Below are 13427 nucleotides of genomic sequence, written 5' to 3'. Positions count from 1 at the left end.
TGCCATGCAATATTTTTATTTCTCGTATTGAGATACAGGCCAAATTCTTCTTTAGTTGTTCAATGTGTAAAAAGAGAGGAGCCCATGCAGAACGAATGGAATTACCTGTGATAGAAAAATTGGAAATGTATTAAGTCATGACCAGGCAAGTGTCATCTGGACATTTATGTAGATAAAGATATAAATGGACTAATGTACAGCCTTTCATATGACTTTTATGAGTCATAGGGTGCAATTATTACACTGCGATCTTTTTTCATTACTTCTAAAATAAAAGTAAGCAAAATCACAGAAGGAAATACTGTGTTTGCGAGGGGAAAACAACAAATAGATGGCATTAAAAAAGCGAAGAAGCAAAAAAATGAAAGGAAGGAAAAAGGACAGAACAAAGGGACATTTCAGGATTCCAGTAAACATTGCAGTAACTTTAGGACAATTGTTTATTTTTTATTTTTTTTATGTTATTCTGAAACTCCTCTGGCAACACACAGGTGCTTCCCTCCAAACATCTCTGTGTATGAACCTTCTTTTAAAAGAATGAGCAAATCATTACTTTTCCTCAGAAGTGTGTATATATATAAATACACAATTCAGATCATTCATTCATTATCTGTAAGCGCTTATCCAGTTCAGGGTCGTGGTGGGTCCAGAGCCTACCTGGAATCATTGGGCGCAAGGCAGAAATACACCCTGGAGGGGGCGCCAGTCCTTCACAGGGCAACACAGACACACACACACACATTCACTCACACACTCACACCTACGGACACTTTTGAGTCGCCAATCCACCTACCAACGTGTGTTTTTTGGACTGTTGGAGGAAACCGGAGCACCCAGAGGAAACAAACGCGGACACAGGGAGAACACACCAATTCAGATCAATCTAATTCTATTCAAAATTCAGATTCAAGTTCATTAAACTGGTCTTTTAATATAATTTTGTTTTGCAAGGATGTTTTTGCCAGAAATATGAGTTATGACTTGCAAATAATTCAGGAAATACTAAAAAATGTATAAATAATGAGGTAATCTAAACTAAATATGTAATCAAATGGTCTTCAAAATGAACCCTAACTCTAACCATGGCTTAACAATAATTCTAGAATATCATATCATCAATGTCCGTTCAACATTATATTTCAATATCATAGCAAAAGGTTATCCACCCCTTAACAAATACAATGGATTTCATCGCAATGACCATGCAGCATTATAGCAACTACATGAGATACAATAGCAAAAGCCTAGCAACATTAAGAAACCTGACTGCAACAGCAATCCAGATTACGCACCCGCCACAGCCAAATGTTTTAACTTTTCAAATGGTTGACAAAGCAACTTAAAACCCATTCATGAACTTTCTAGACTCTCAAATTATTTGCTATATTGAATGTTAACAGTGGAGAATCACAGTAAGAGCCCATACACGCCCCCTTTTAAAAAAAAAGATGGGATTTTATTGTGTGATTTGTTTCATCAATTTCTGTATTTCTTGATTATATTTACAAAGTACCAACAACACTGTACATGAAGTCATTTACAATCATTTTGTGGGACCTTTTCAGTAAAAAAAGAAAAAGGTTGAATTAACATCATAGTTTATTTAATTGTTTATATATACTGCGCTTTTCTGAAGCTAATATTTTAAGTGAAACTGAGATACAGTCCTAGGTACAGATATTATTACATTACAAATAAATCAATTTTAAATGTGTGAATTTACCAAGAGAAGAAGAAATGATCTGTGAAGTCTAACAAGATGAAACTGCTGTCATCTGCCGCTGATCGCATCTTGGATGAGAACTGTAAAAGACCAGTAAAGAATCTAGTGTTGTGTGGATTGATTTAGAGGAGATAATTAAGTGATGTATATTAAAGGAGCAGTATGTAAAACTGACAGCAAGGGTTCCAAATTTAAAACACTGCCAACTGAGAGTTGTCTGCCACACGCCAGTCCTCCCCAGATATGAAGCTTACACAGGCTGCCAACTTGAGGACAGTGAACCTACATGTACGAGTGCAATTCAAGTTCATGAATTTTGACAACTGATAACAAGTGATAACAAGTCCAAGGTAGTAAACATCCGTGGCCCATCTGCTCCTACGCTGTGACTGACCCCAGTTCATTTTAGCATGACAGCATTAGCCAACAGTAGTTGGGATCACATTACCTGTGTCAAACACTAGCCTAGCTGCACATGGAGTATGAAAGTGAGTATTCAAATATTGAAAAGACTTAAACTGCCCTTCCTTACTAGTATCTCAGTGCCTATCTGTTTTGGAGAAAATGAGCCAACTCTGCGTGTGTCTTATAGTCCTGCTGGGCTCTCATCTGTCTGAATCTTTCTAATGCATCACCAACATTTACTTGTTTTACCCCGTCTTGGGTCTTGGAGTTTTTTAGAAGGATGCAGAGACCAGTAGAATCTAACGTCATCTCTGTTTGCTAGCTCACTTCCATGGTTGCAGGACACTGTGTTGGTCTGGTACTGTGTTTCATACCTGGCAACCCGGGTTGTTGAAACGGAACTGGGGAATGGGCAGTGGGCGGGAATTCAGACCAAAACACAATCACTATGTTACACTCCAAAACGGACTCTTCTCAAAGAAGAATACACTGCTGTCAAAGATGCTAGTGCTTAAACTTAGTATGTTTCCTTAATCTCTGATGACGAATCCTGGTCACTGTATGATTTATGATATGAATGATGTATGAATATGATAAATATGTTACATATTGCTCATTTAATATTTTAGGAAGAGAAGTGTTAATGAATTGTCTACTGTGATGAAGGAGAAAATGATCTCCTGAAAACAAATGCTTAGATGCATTCTTGCATTTTACATAACAAATAAACAAGTAAATAAGATTTGAATATGGATCTGAACACAAACACAAAAAGTTAATCCCAGTCATTTTTACTGTGTAGAAATACAGTATTAAACTGATGATTGTTTTACCTGGAATGTGTCTGTGTGAAAATCCACTTTCAATGTTATAAAAATGTAAACTTACGGTCAAACACTGTAAGAACAGCCTGGCGTTTCTCCAAAGCATTTTTTACTTCTGCAACCAGCCAAGGAAAGAATCTCATCTCTATATCTAAAGTATAGATAGTGAAAAAAGGTATAGATTAAAGATAAATGACTGATTTATCAACTGTACAACTATGTGATCCATCAATATGTCATGTTAAGAGTACAACATTCATTCATTCATTATCTGTAAGCGCTTATCCAGTTCAGGGTCACAGTGGGTCCAGAGCCGACCTGGAATCATTGGGCACAAGGCAGGAATACACCCTGGAGGGGGCGCCAGTCCTTCACAGGGCAACGCACACTCACACACTCGCACCTACGGATACTTTGGAGTCACCAATCCACCTACCAATGTGTGTTTTTTTGGACTGTGGGAGGAAACCGGAGCACCTGGAGGAAACCCATGTGGACATGGGAGAACACACCAAACTCCTCACAGACAGTCACCAAGAGCGGGAATCGAACCCACAACCTCCAGGTCCCTGGAGCTGTGTGACTGCGACACTACCTGCTGCGCCACCATGCCTCCCAGAGTACTACATGTAATGTGTAATTAAAACTGATTCTTTAAAATCCAGCGAAAATGCTGAGGTCAGGAACCTTACCTCTCTGTACAGGGTCATAGAAATAGCCATGTTGCTGCAGAGTACTGTAGACGGAGGGCAGCAAGTCAGCTAGATAGTGCTGAGCAAATGTTCTAGCAGCTATTTTTTCTGCTGTCTCTTTCTCCTTTTCCAGTATTTGCCTTTTCTGCATAATTCTGTGGTTCTGGAATCAGAAAAAAGCACAAATTGAGAGACATTTGAGATGGAAATAATAGGCGAAGATATTAACTTAGTTACCATGGCTACATTAAGCTGTGCCAAGATTTTGGAAGTTCTTGTATATGCAATCAATCAGTGTAGAAGTAAAAACATTTACCATTCACCATAAATGAGTTTGCAGTACTGTGCATGCTGAGAATATTTGGTTTACACTTTTAGCTCAGAACTACTACTTTTAGCTGTATGCTGCACTGTTTAAAGCAGTTTAACCCAGAGGGGCTGCCAGGGATTTTGGGCCCCATGAAAATACTGGCACCCCCAGTGTTCCTGCCTTGCGTCCAGTGATTCCGGGTGGGTTCCAGATCCACTGCAACCCTGAACTGAAGAAGTGGATAAGACAATGAATTAATGAAAGTTTGAAGTGAATTTTAAAGCTGACATACCCTCTCCTCACGGCGGCGCCTCTCCTGTTCCTCCAGTCGCTGTACCTCCACCATTTCAGCATTTCGCAGTGCCTGGAATGCAAGTTGTTGGGTCCTCAATCCAGCCAGCTCTTCCTCTTCTAAAACCTCCAGCAGAGCCTGCTCCATGGTCTTTCCTACAAGCACCTCCAAAACAGGCTGTACTTCCACATCAAAGTTAAATAGCTACAAGGGGGAAAAAAAGGGAACACATGACTATAGTTCTCTAAGTAATATGAAGAGAAGCATCAGTCACTTTTATAAAACTGAGATGTTGCACTACACATTTCATAATTAATGTGGTAAAAACCAGGTGACATTTGAATACTTCAAGCTGTGCAGGCATTTACACCCAAGGGCTAGACTTGCGAAACTCTAGGGTGACTAGATCTCAGATGGTGAAAATGGTGGCACGTCTTGGGGGCGGGGGGGGGTGATGAGCTCTCACCCCTCGCTGCTGTTGTATGCTTAGCTGAACCTATGTGTGCTTTTAGGTCCTTTACACCTTTATTTGCTACACAAAAAATGGAAATTTCTTTTCTAATTCATCCGTAAAACTTACATTTACGTTTCGGCATAGCTGCTTGAGATGAGGGTGGGTACACGAGCTTTGTCTGACGTAAACAAGGACTACTGACGTGCAGACTGACCAATTAAATGTTTACAGAGAAGATTATTGACCAATAACGGTAGCTGTACAGTCAGACCGTCCAATCAGAAGATTTTAGGCCACTTCACCACGCCCCCTTCTCACTCAAGCGAACCAAACGGAGTAGGGGAGGGCGTGACTAGTTTGTGAGCGAAACACTTCTCGAAATCCTATGTAAGCTCTAGAAAAACAAAATCCCGGATGTTTGTGAAATTCCGGACATATTTTAAGTCTAAAAAAGAGGACATGTCCGGGTAAAAGTGGAAGTCTGGTCACCCTAGGGTAGATCAAGCATGTGGCTTTACAGTTACATTTTGCCTTTACCATTTAACATAACTGCTACAAAATATGATTATCATACATTCAATACATTTTATCAGTAAAACTATTTACAGTGTTTGGCTATTACTTGTTATTACTCAGTAAGAATGTCGCCTGCCTGTGCCATCACTCAGTTACACTTAGTTAGTTAGTTCTGTAAAACTAGGCAGAACATTATTAAAGCATTGAACAGAAAATAAATATTAATCAAAGTTAATAACAGCCATGCAATAGTTGTAATTTTGCATCTCTTTGTTAAAGATATCAAACCTTCACAAACAGCTACAACTAAATCATTTTTCTCATCTTTTTCATCTTTCATTCAAAATATTAACCCATTAATTTAATACTTAGTGCAGACCTCCTTTGCTAAGAGTCTTCTCCTATAATGCTAAATGAAACTGGAGAACTAATGGAACAAGGTCTGAGAACATCTGAGAGGATATGGAATATAAAGAATAGTTTAAAATGATATACTGTTATTTAAGCTCTAGAAGACCTGCTGTGTCTGATCCACTCATATGAGCGCAACACACATTAACATATAGGGCTGAAACAGCTATTGGGGTAACTCAAATAATTTGATTACAAAATATTTCTAATTCATGTCATGAAAGTCCAGCTGCTTTTAATGTCACTGCTATCGTATAACTCCCGCTTTGTAGACTACTGCGCAGCTCTGGCATCATAGTTTTACACGGACTGTTATAACTGACGCGCATTTCAAAGATTTAGGGCGGCGCGATATATTTTGCTCTCTATGGTAATGGCGGAAAATGAAGATACTGGTGTGTGTAAAAGGCCGATAGGGTGACCAGACATCCTCTTTTACCCGGACATCCTCTTTTTTAGACTAAAAAAATGTCCGTGTGGAATTTCACAAACGTCCGGGATGTTGTTTTTCTAGAGCTTACATAGAACTTCGAGAAGCGTTTTGTTCACAAACTAGTCCCGCCCTCCCCTACTCCGATTGGTTCGCTTGAGTGAGAAGGGGGCGTGGTGAAGTAGCCTAAAATCTTCTGACTGGACGGTCTGACTGTAGAGCTACCGTTATTGGTCAGTTTGCACATCAGTAGTCCTAGTTTACGCCAGGCATGTCCTCTTTTTCACCATCTCAGATCCGGTCACCCTAAAGGCAGAGAATGTCTAAAGTGTGGGAACCATTTACGCTGCCTAAGGTAGACAATGCTGCAGCACCTCAACCGAAAGCGGGTGCACGCGAACACACACACACACACACTGATAGGTTACATCTCAAAACACACCTTCCCCATACATAAGGTAGTAATAATAAATGCAACAATTAATGACACATTAATTAATGACTACATAAATAACAGCCATTTGCTTGCTCATTTTAAGAGGCCTTTCATTTTGCAGTAACACACTATTGATATAGTTGTTCAAAAACACAAAAGTATTATTTATCAGATTACTCGATAAATCAATGAAAAAAAAACGACAGAATACTCGATTGCAAAAATATTTGATAGTTGCATCCCTACTAACATCTCTACATCAGCGCCAATGCAGCACTGAGAATGATCTACCACCCATATCATACCTGCACTGTGGTGGTCCTGACCACTGAAGAACAGGGTTAAATAGGGATAAGGACGTATGCAGAAGAACAGGTGGACTATACTCTGTAAGCTTAGGAGGCTAGAAAGTGCTAGTTTATGGTCAGTGGAGCTGATAAAATGGACAATAAGTGTAGATACAAAGTAGTTTTTCCTAATCTAGTGATTGTTCAGTGTATAAAACCAAACCATAATGAGGGCTAATTATGCATGAGTTATTTATGCAGTTTGCACAGCACTTATTTCTGGGATATACATTTATTTATAGTTGATATTTGGAGGGTCTAATAACCTGTAGAATTTATATATTTGGCAAGCTGGTGACTACAGGCCAATAACAGCTTTAACAATAAAAAAGATTTAGAAAAAGGCATATTAACCAGAAGTGATTATATATTAAAAGTATATTAAGGTAAAAGTCCTGTACCTCTCCTTCGTCTATCTGTGTGGCAGCATCTTTTCCAGATTTGGCAGGGATAAACAGAGGAGTTGTTGGTTTGTCCAAGAATGCATCTGTCTGACATCCCACGCTGGTATCTTCAATATGATCACTCAGCTCCTCCAAGTATAACTCTAAGTTTCAAAACAAATTTTAATGCAGAATACAATAAATATAACTGACCTTCATCTGACATGTGACACTGCTACAATCCTCATTAAATAAATGCCATGTTTTTTTAAGCCTTTTCAATGAATTAATATCAGCCTTCCACTATCTCGTGAAGGAGTCTTTTCACTGCAGAACTGTTTTAATTCATGCAGTGCTAGGTTTCGAGCTTTGTGTTAGGCTTGCAACAGCATTTATTTTAGGTTTAATTCAGTACTTTTACGAGGCCATTTCAAAATGTAATTTTATATATTTTTCTTTGATTCTTATGAATGTTAATGTGATGTTCCTGAAGTGAAATCACTGCCTTGCCAAGGATGGTGTGTGCTGAAAGGGGTGGAAGACTTATACTGAAGCCGATTCTTATCTTTATAAGGAAGTGGCTAGGGGTGCTGCGTTGTAGTGTGGCATGGTATGGGAGCGGGGTACTGGATCTACCACTTGCAAGTTTAGTTGAGGAATTTAAATGTGCAAAGGTGAATCACAAGGTAAAAGCAGCAACACCAGTCACAAAAACTATTTCTAACTAGTGTTTGCATATGTAGTGTGTATAAATGCAAGTGTTAAATTTCAGTATATTAAACTTAGCATACTTAGAACCATGATAATGATTTAAGTGTGATAATGATGGCCACGCTTGTCCCACAAAATGGGAAATGAAAATGGATGAACTTGTCAGGTCTGGAAGATTTTGTCTTTGTCCCAGATAGTGCCCCACTCCCCTACATAGTGTCCTTCACAGATTATAAATCTTATACTACTATACAAAGACACAAAGTGTACAAAATGTATGAAAGAGGGAGGTGACACTTATATGAAATAGACATAATTTTATTATCTAACATCCAATACATTATTTTAGTGCAGAAACCTTTTTTTTGTTTGTTTGTTTTTTTCCTATGACCTACACTGTGCACTACACAGTTTGGCAGGAGATGTTGAGTTTCTGCCTAAAGTAGTATTCCCATCAACTTATGGTGGGGGAGTTTTGAGCTGTGAGCTGGTGAGTGGAGAGGTACATGCAGGTAGTTTTGGGGACTAAATGCATATTCAGATATCTGCACATACAGTACTGATTGAAAGTGCAGGTGCAGATGTCTAAATCAATTTTTAAATCAAGCTGAAATGAAAATGGATTTTTTATGCTGCTAGTTTATACCCTAGTTCAATACACTATATAGTTCAGTACAATATATTCTATCGTGTCTTTAAAATTTGTGTGAATTTTTGATCCTGTAAAATGCATAAGATTACACATTTTATTTCTATTTCAAAGCGACAAAATATTTCTTTACCAGTCTGTACATCTGTGTGCTTTCTCCCCTGAAGGGCCTCTGGGGTTTGAGAGTGAAACTGCTCTGTTGTCTGCTTTTTTACCATGGCTCTTCTTCTAGCCTCTTGCTGCCTTTGAATCTCCATAGAGTCAGGCTGAGACATCTGACAAATGAATAATGCCATTGATCAGACAAACTGTATTTAATTACTTAATTCCATATAAATAAGAAATAAATGTTCCCTTAAAGCCAATGTCCACTCATTTTTATACTTTTCTTCAAATTATGAGTTCCATGTTTTATGATGAATTTACTTTAAAGTGGTGCAGAGAGAATAACCCAGGCTTTGGACTTTATGACTTTATTTGGCCTTTTTTTTCCTGCAGTGTCATTCTGGATTTGTATCTGGATTGATACATTAAGCTCTGTCACAAACCTTTGCCAATAAAAACACTGTCTTGCTGTGCATTCCGCATCTAAGGCCTTCACTCGCAGAACTGGACTGCATTATATGTTACATAAAGACATGTTAGAACTGCATTGCAGCCCTCCATCTGTCAGCTCGTGCTGCAGTGGAGTGCTGTTGGAAAATGGGATTTTGTAGTTTTTCCCTCTAATAAATTTTGTTAGACCGGCTGACAAAGTCGTGTTTAGCAGAGTTGCAAACTCAGGATTCTACATGACACACGAGTTTACGAGATGTGTTGAATATTGTGACATTTTACATCTTTCTTCAGAGAAAATAGCAAACTTGCAAGTGAATCTTGTCAGTATTTTAAGATCAAAGTTGTTATTACCCAAAAATCGCTTCGTTGTTTATTAATTATAAATAACTTTTTTCGGCAACATTATGTGTATAGTTGTTGGACAAGTACCTAAACGTCGTATTTATAAGTTAACCACCTAACATATGCAACCTTTTGATACATACCCTAACACAGCCTCTGCAGAAAGGGATTTAGGATTTTTTAACCATGTGGGAGTCTTTTAGTCAAATGTCAGCCATTAATGGATGTATATCAATAGGCCTTTTTTACACAAAGAGGAGGGTGTCCAGTTCCAAGTGAGGTGATGTGTAAAACTATTTCCAGCTTGCAGTTCTGCTATTAAGATACACAAAATACAACCATTGTATGATGTGCAAAAATCTAATTTTGTTTAACGTGCATTTGTGAATAGAGCCAAACAGACAGACAGACAGACAGCACTTTAGACTTATTTCCTTTTACCGTCTGTGTTTCATTTAAATAATAAATTCAGGAAATAAACTAAGAATACTTGTAATTGTTTTCTTAATCTGATATTAATTCCACCTTAAATTATGTTTTTGTCCAAATATGACCATTTACTCCATTGTAAACTGTGATTTGATGGTTGACATACACACATTGGCTAGCTACTACTCACTAATGAGGCTTTGTTTACGTTGCCATGCAATGCCACTGAGAATGTCACATTATCAGATTTGACCCACCCTTTCAGCTTAGAGCAGGCAGATGTTTGCAGTTTCTAAAACACTATTAAACTGCATTACTGTACAATGTATTAAATATAACAAAATATAACATATCTTTAAGTTTGACATACATACGTTTTTGTTGTATCCAATTTATCGTCTAATTAGAAACATTAATGATTTGAGTTTTATTAGATTATTATTCTCAATTTCTTAAATACTTACATATGGCAACACATGCTGTGCATAGGTATTTCCTCTAACAACACGTCGATCGTACATAATGTTTCCATAGACACCATGTCCTTCATTCCTACATTTCATTGGAAAAAAACAAAACAAAACCCAGTATAATGATAATCACAAACTAAATTAAATCAAACAATATATGGAGGATGACCACTATTATTTTCAAACAGTGTTTGCTGACTTAGGCCAGCCAAATTAACTGGATTTTTCATTATATACAAATGTCCTGGCACCATATATAAGTGCTATAAACTAATGCCTCCTCTTCATATATAGCACACACCACGGAAGCAGGAAGTCAGGGCATGGAGGGTGGTTTTGCACTCCCTGCTTTTCTGGATTTTAGATGTTCAATGGGTAAAAAATATTATAATAATAAAATTAAAAATAATAATTTAATAAAAATGTATTTTTGACATTTTTTAATTTACATGAAACAGAAAAACTAAATAATAGATTTCGAGAACTCAAGAAGTTGTAACATTTTGAGATTGAATTTGTAATATTTTGAGAATGTAAAGTCACTGTAGACTACCTCACAACATGCCATTCATTGCATTTTATGGTAGAAAGTGTGTAAGCATGTGAAGAAACCTGCCTCTCGCTGATAGGTGCAAATATTGACTATCCAATAGAATTTGATCTTAAAATTAATTACACATTATTGGCTTAGGTTTAATTACAAAACAAACCTGACTGGTCAAAAGAATCCGTTATAAATCTTATAAAGAACACAAAAGCCAATAATATAAACGAAAGCCACAGTTTTCCTGTGATTAAAAGCTGAAATCAAAATGCTATAAAAAACCAAACTGCAGCTCCAAAGAACATGTTTTCTTTAGATATTATACAGAGTATAATGGTCATGTATTTTTTCTGTAGGTATTTGGAGTTCAATGACATCATGCTTAAAATATTACAGATTCTCTCTCAAAATAACTATGATTTATTCTCCAAATATTATAATTTAAATTTCAAATTAGTATGACTCATAATATTGTGTGTTTAATCTTAAAGACATGTATTTTTTTCCAATTGAACCTATAAAATTGTTGTATAAATTTGTGCATTTATACTTATTTGAAATATATAATCTTTAATAAAATATATATTCAAATCAGATCAGATCAAATCAAAATGTATTTATATAGCACCTTTAACAGCTGATGTTTTGGCAAAGCTTCAAATAACAATGTGAATCAGAATGCACCATGGGAACAAGCTGAAGGTGACAGTGGCAAAAAAAACCTGGACAAAGGAACCTTGAGAGGAACCAAGACTCTTCTGATCAATGTACCGATACAAATGAACAGAATCACCAGTTAAGTCTGTCATTATGCTATAGTTTAGTTATATTAGAGTACTGATGAAAGAGTGATGGAATTAATGTGGGTTATAGCAATAATAATAATAATATTATTAATAGTAAAATAAACAGTGTCATCAATCTGAGGCAACAATAATTGTAATAATTATAGTGCTGCAAGCATCAGTCTGAATGTTCCTAATCCATTTCTACTTAAATGTAATTGAGGTTTGAATGGCTTCCATACGACAAGCATTAATGAATTTGTATATTTATGAAAAGGCGCTTTAAGAACAATTTACATACAAATTAATGAATGAGGCCATGTGTGTAAAACAATACAAATAAGTACCACAATATAGCGACAGATAAATGAGCGACATTACATTTTTTCAGCAGTTAAAAGTTTAAGAATTCTCTCATGAATTTGTTATGAATGTCATGAATTTTACACTTATCAGTAGCATCCCTTTTTTTTCACGCCTTTTTAGGGACCTTGGATGGATTTTCTGTCCTTGCGTCTATAAACGTGTCTGTAATTTGTAGACAGTCCCTTGGCTCTTATAGCATTTACGGCAGGACATAAGGGACAGCGCAACGTATTTATCTGGTAACACCGTTAATTCAGACCTGTCATTAGGCAGAGAACAGGAAAACGCTGGACAGGGCGCAACTCATTTTAATAGGAAGAAAACCCCATTTTCTGAGTAAAACTATTGTTGTGAATTGTTATAGAGTTTTTCAGTAATAACGTGCAAACAACACAGAAAAAAAATAGAGAAAGACATCAGAAATGCCAGAATGAAACTTTAGATAAATTACTTCAGATATTCAGTCTCTGGGTAAAACATGAAAGGGGCTCGCTTACTGTGTTACCACGGGCTCCTTGTATTTGAGACGAGTTGGAACAGGTCGTGGGCGACTAGAAAATGTATAAGATCCATTAGGAGCCTCGCTGTGAAGCTGTAGAGACGAACTCATTGTACAAGATAGATTTTAAAATAGCATTAAATCATTGACATTTTACTGTAGAAAAACTGAAGGTCGCTACTACTCGAGGAACCTCTTGTTTCTGTTGTTGAGTTGCCCCTGGCAACAATAACCCGTCAATGTAAACGCAGATGTACGCCAACTGCTGGTTGCTTCCATACAATAGAACCACCGGCCTTTTCTGAGGGAAACGTTTTAAATAGTAAATAAAAAAAACAAATTCTCGTTTGAACATGTGTTTAACAGTCATTTGACGACCTTACAAGCAATACAGAGTATAAAGAGTATTTCGCAATTTAGATAAGTGAATATCTAAACATATTTTTACAAGGATGCGGTGGAGGTACAGTGAAGTGGTTTATCGCTGTTTTTGCCCCATGGGCCCAGTTGCAATGTTAGGGGCACAATTATCAGAACACACAAAATATTCACATGGCTGGATTGATTTACTTAAGCTATTAAATATTTATATGTTATTTATATGTTATATCAGATAAATACATTAGTCAAACTAAAAAGCTACTGTTTTGTTAAATAGCTAAATTAGGGTTTTAATAATCAAACTTATCAAATTATATGAAACCAACATTGAAAGGTATTCTTTACACACTACAAGACTTATTTTGATGGAAAGGTATTTAATTTATATTAATTTTAACAGACTAATAAATCTATTAAACTCTCATTATTTGACTAAATGGTGTCAACACTACAGCTATTTATTCATTACA

The 13427-nt window shown here is 36.7% G+C and overlaps 1 protein-coding gene across 1 annotated transcript; it reads right to left on the bottom strand.

Moving 5' to 3' along the window:
• Positions 1-12812, bottom strand: rsph3 (radial spoke head 3). Its single transcript, XM_066677783.1, has 9 exons — positions 12575-12812; positions 10377-10464; positions 8717-8858; positions 7242-7387; positions 4247-4450; positions 3645-3807; positions 3017-3103; positions 1724-1803; positions 1-105 (listed from the first exon to the last, which is right to left on the bottom strand). The coding sequence occupies exons 1-8, from the start codon at positions 12685-12687 to the stop codon at positions 1772-1774; spliced, it is 975 nt and encodes a 324-aa protein (XP_066533880.1). The 5' UTR covers positions 12688-12812; the 3' UTR covers positions 1-105; positions 1724-1771.
• Between the last annotated feature and the right edge of the window lie 615 nt (positions 12813-13427).

Source organism: Hoplias malabaricus, chromosome 7 (genome assembly GCF_029633855.1).
Source record: "Hoplias malabaricus isolate fHopMal1 chromosome 7, fHopMal1.hap1, whole genome shotgun sequence".
Classification (NCBI taxonomy): Eukaryota; Metazoa; Chordata; class Actinopteri; order Characiformes; family Erythrinidae; genus Hoplias; species Hoplias malabaricus.
Note: the sequence above shows the minus strand (reverse complement) of the source record. Positions and strands in the feature narration are given on the sequence as shown.

Coding starts and splice junctions, on each gene's coding strand:
- rsph3 (XM_066677783.1), bottom strand. CDS start 12,687: ATGAGTTCGTCTCTACAGCTTCACAGCGAGGCTCCTAATGGATCTTAT. Junction 8,859..10,376: donor CACAGCATGTGTTGCCATAT/GTAAGTATTTAA, acceptor TTCATTTGTCAG/ATGTCTCAGCCTGACTCTAT. Junction 3,104..3,644: donor CTATGACCCTGTACAGAGAG/GTAAGGTTCCTG, acceptor TCTATACTTTAG/ATATAGAGATGAGATTCTTT.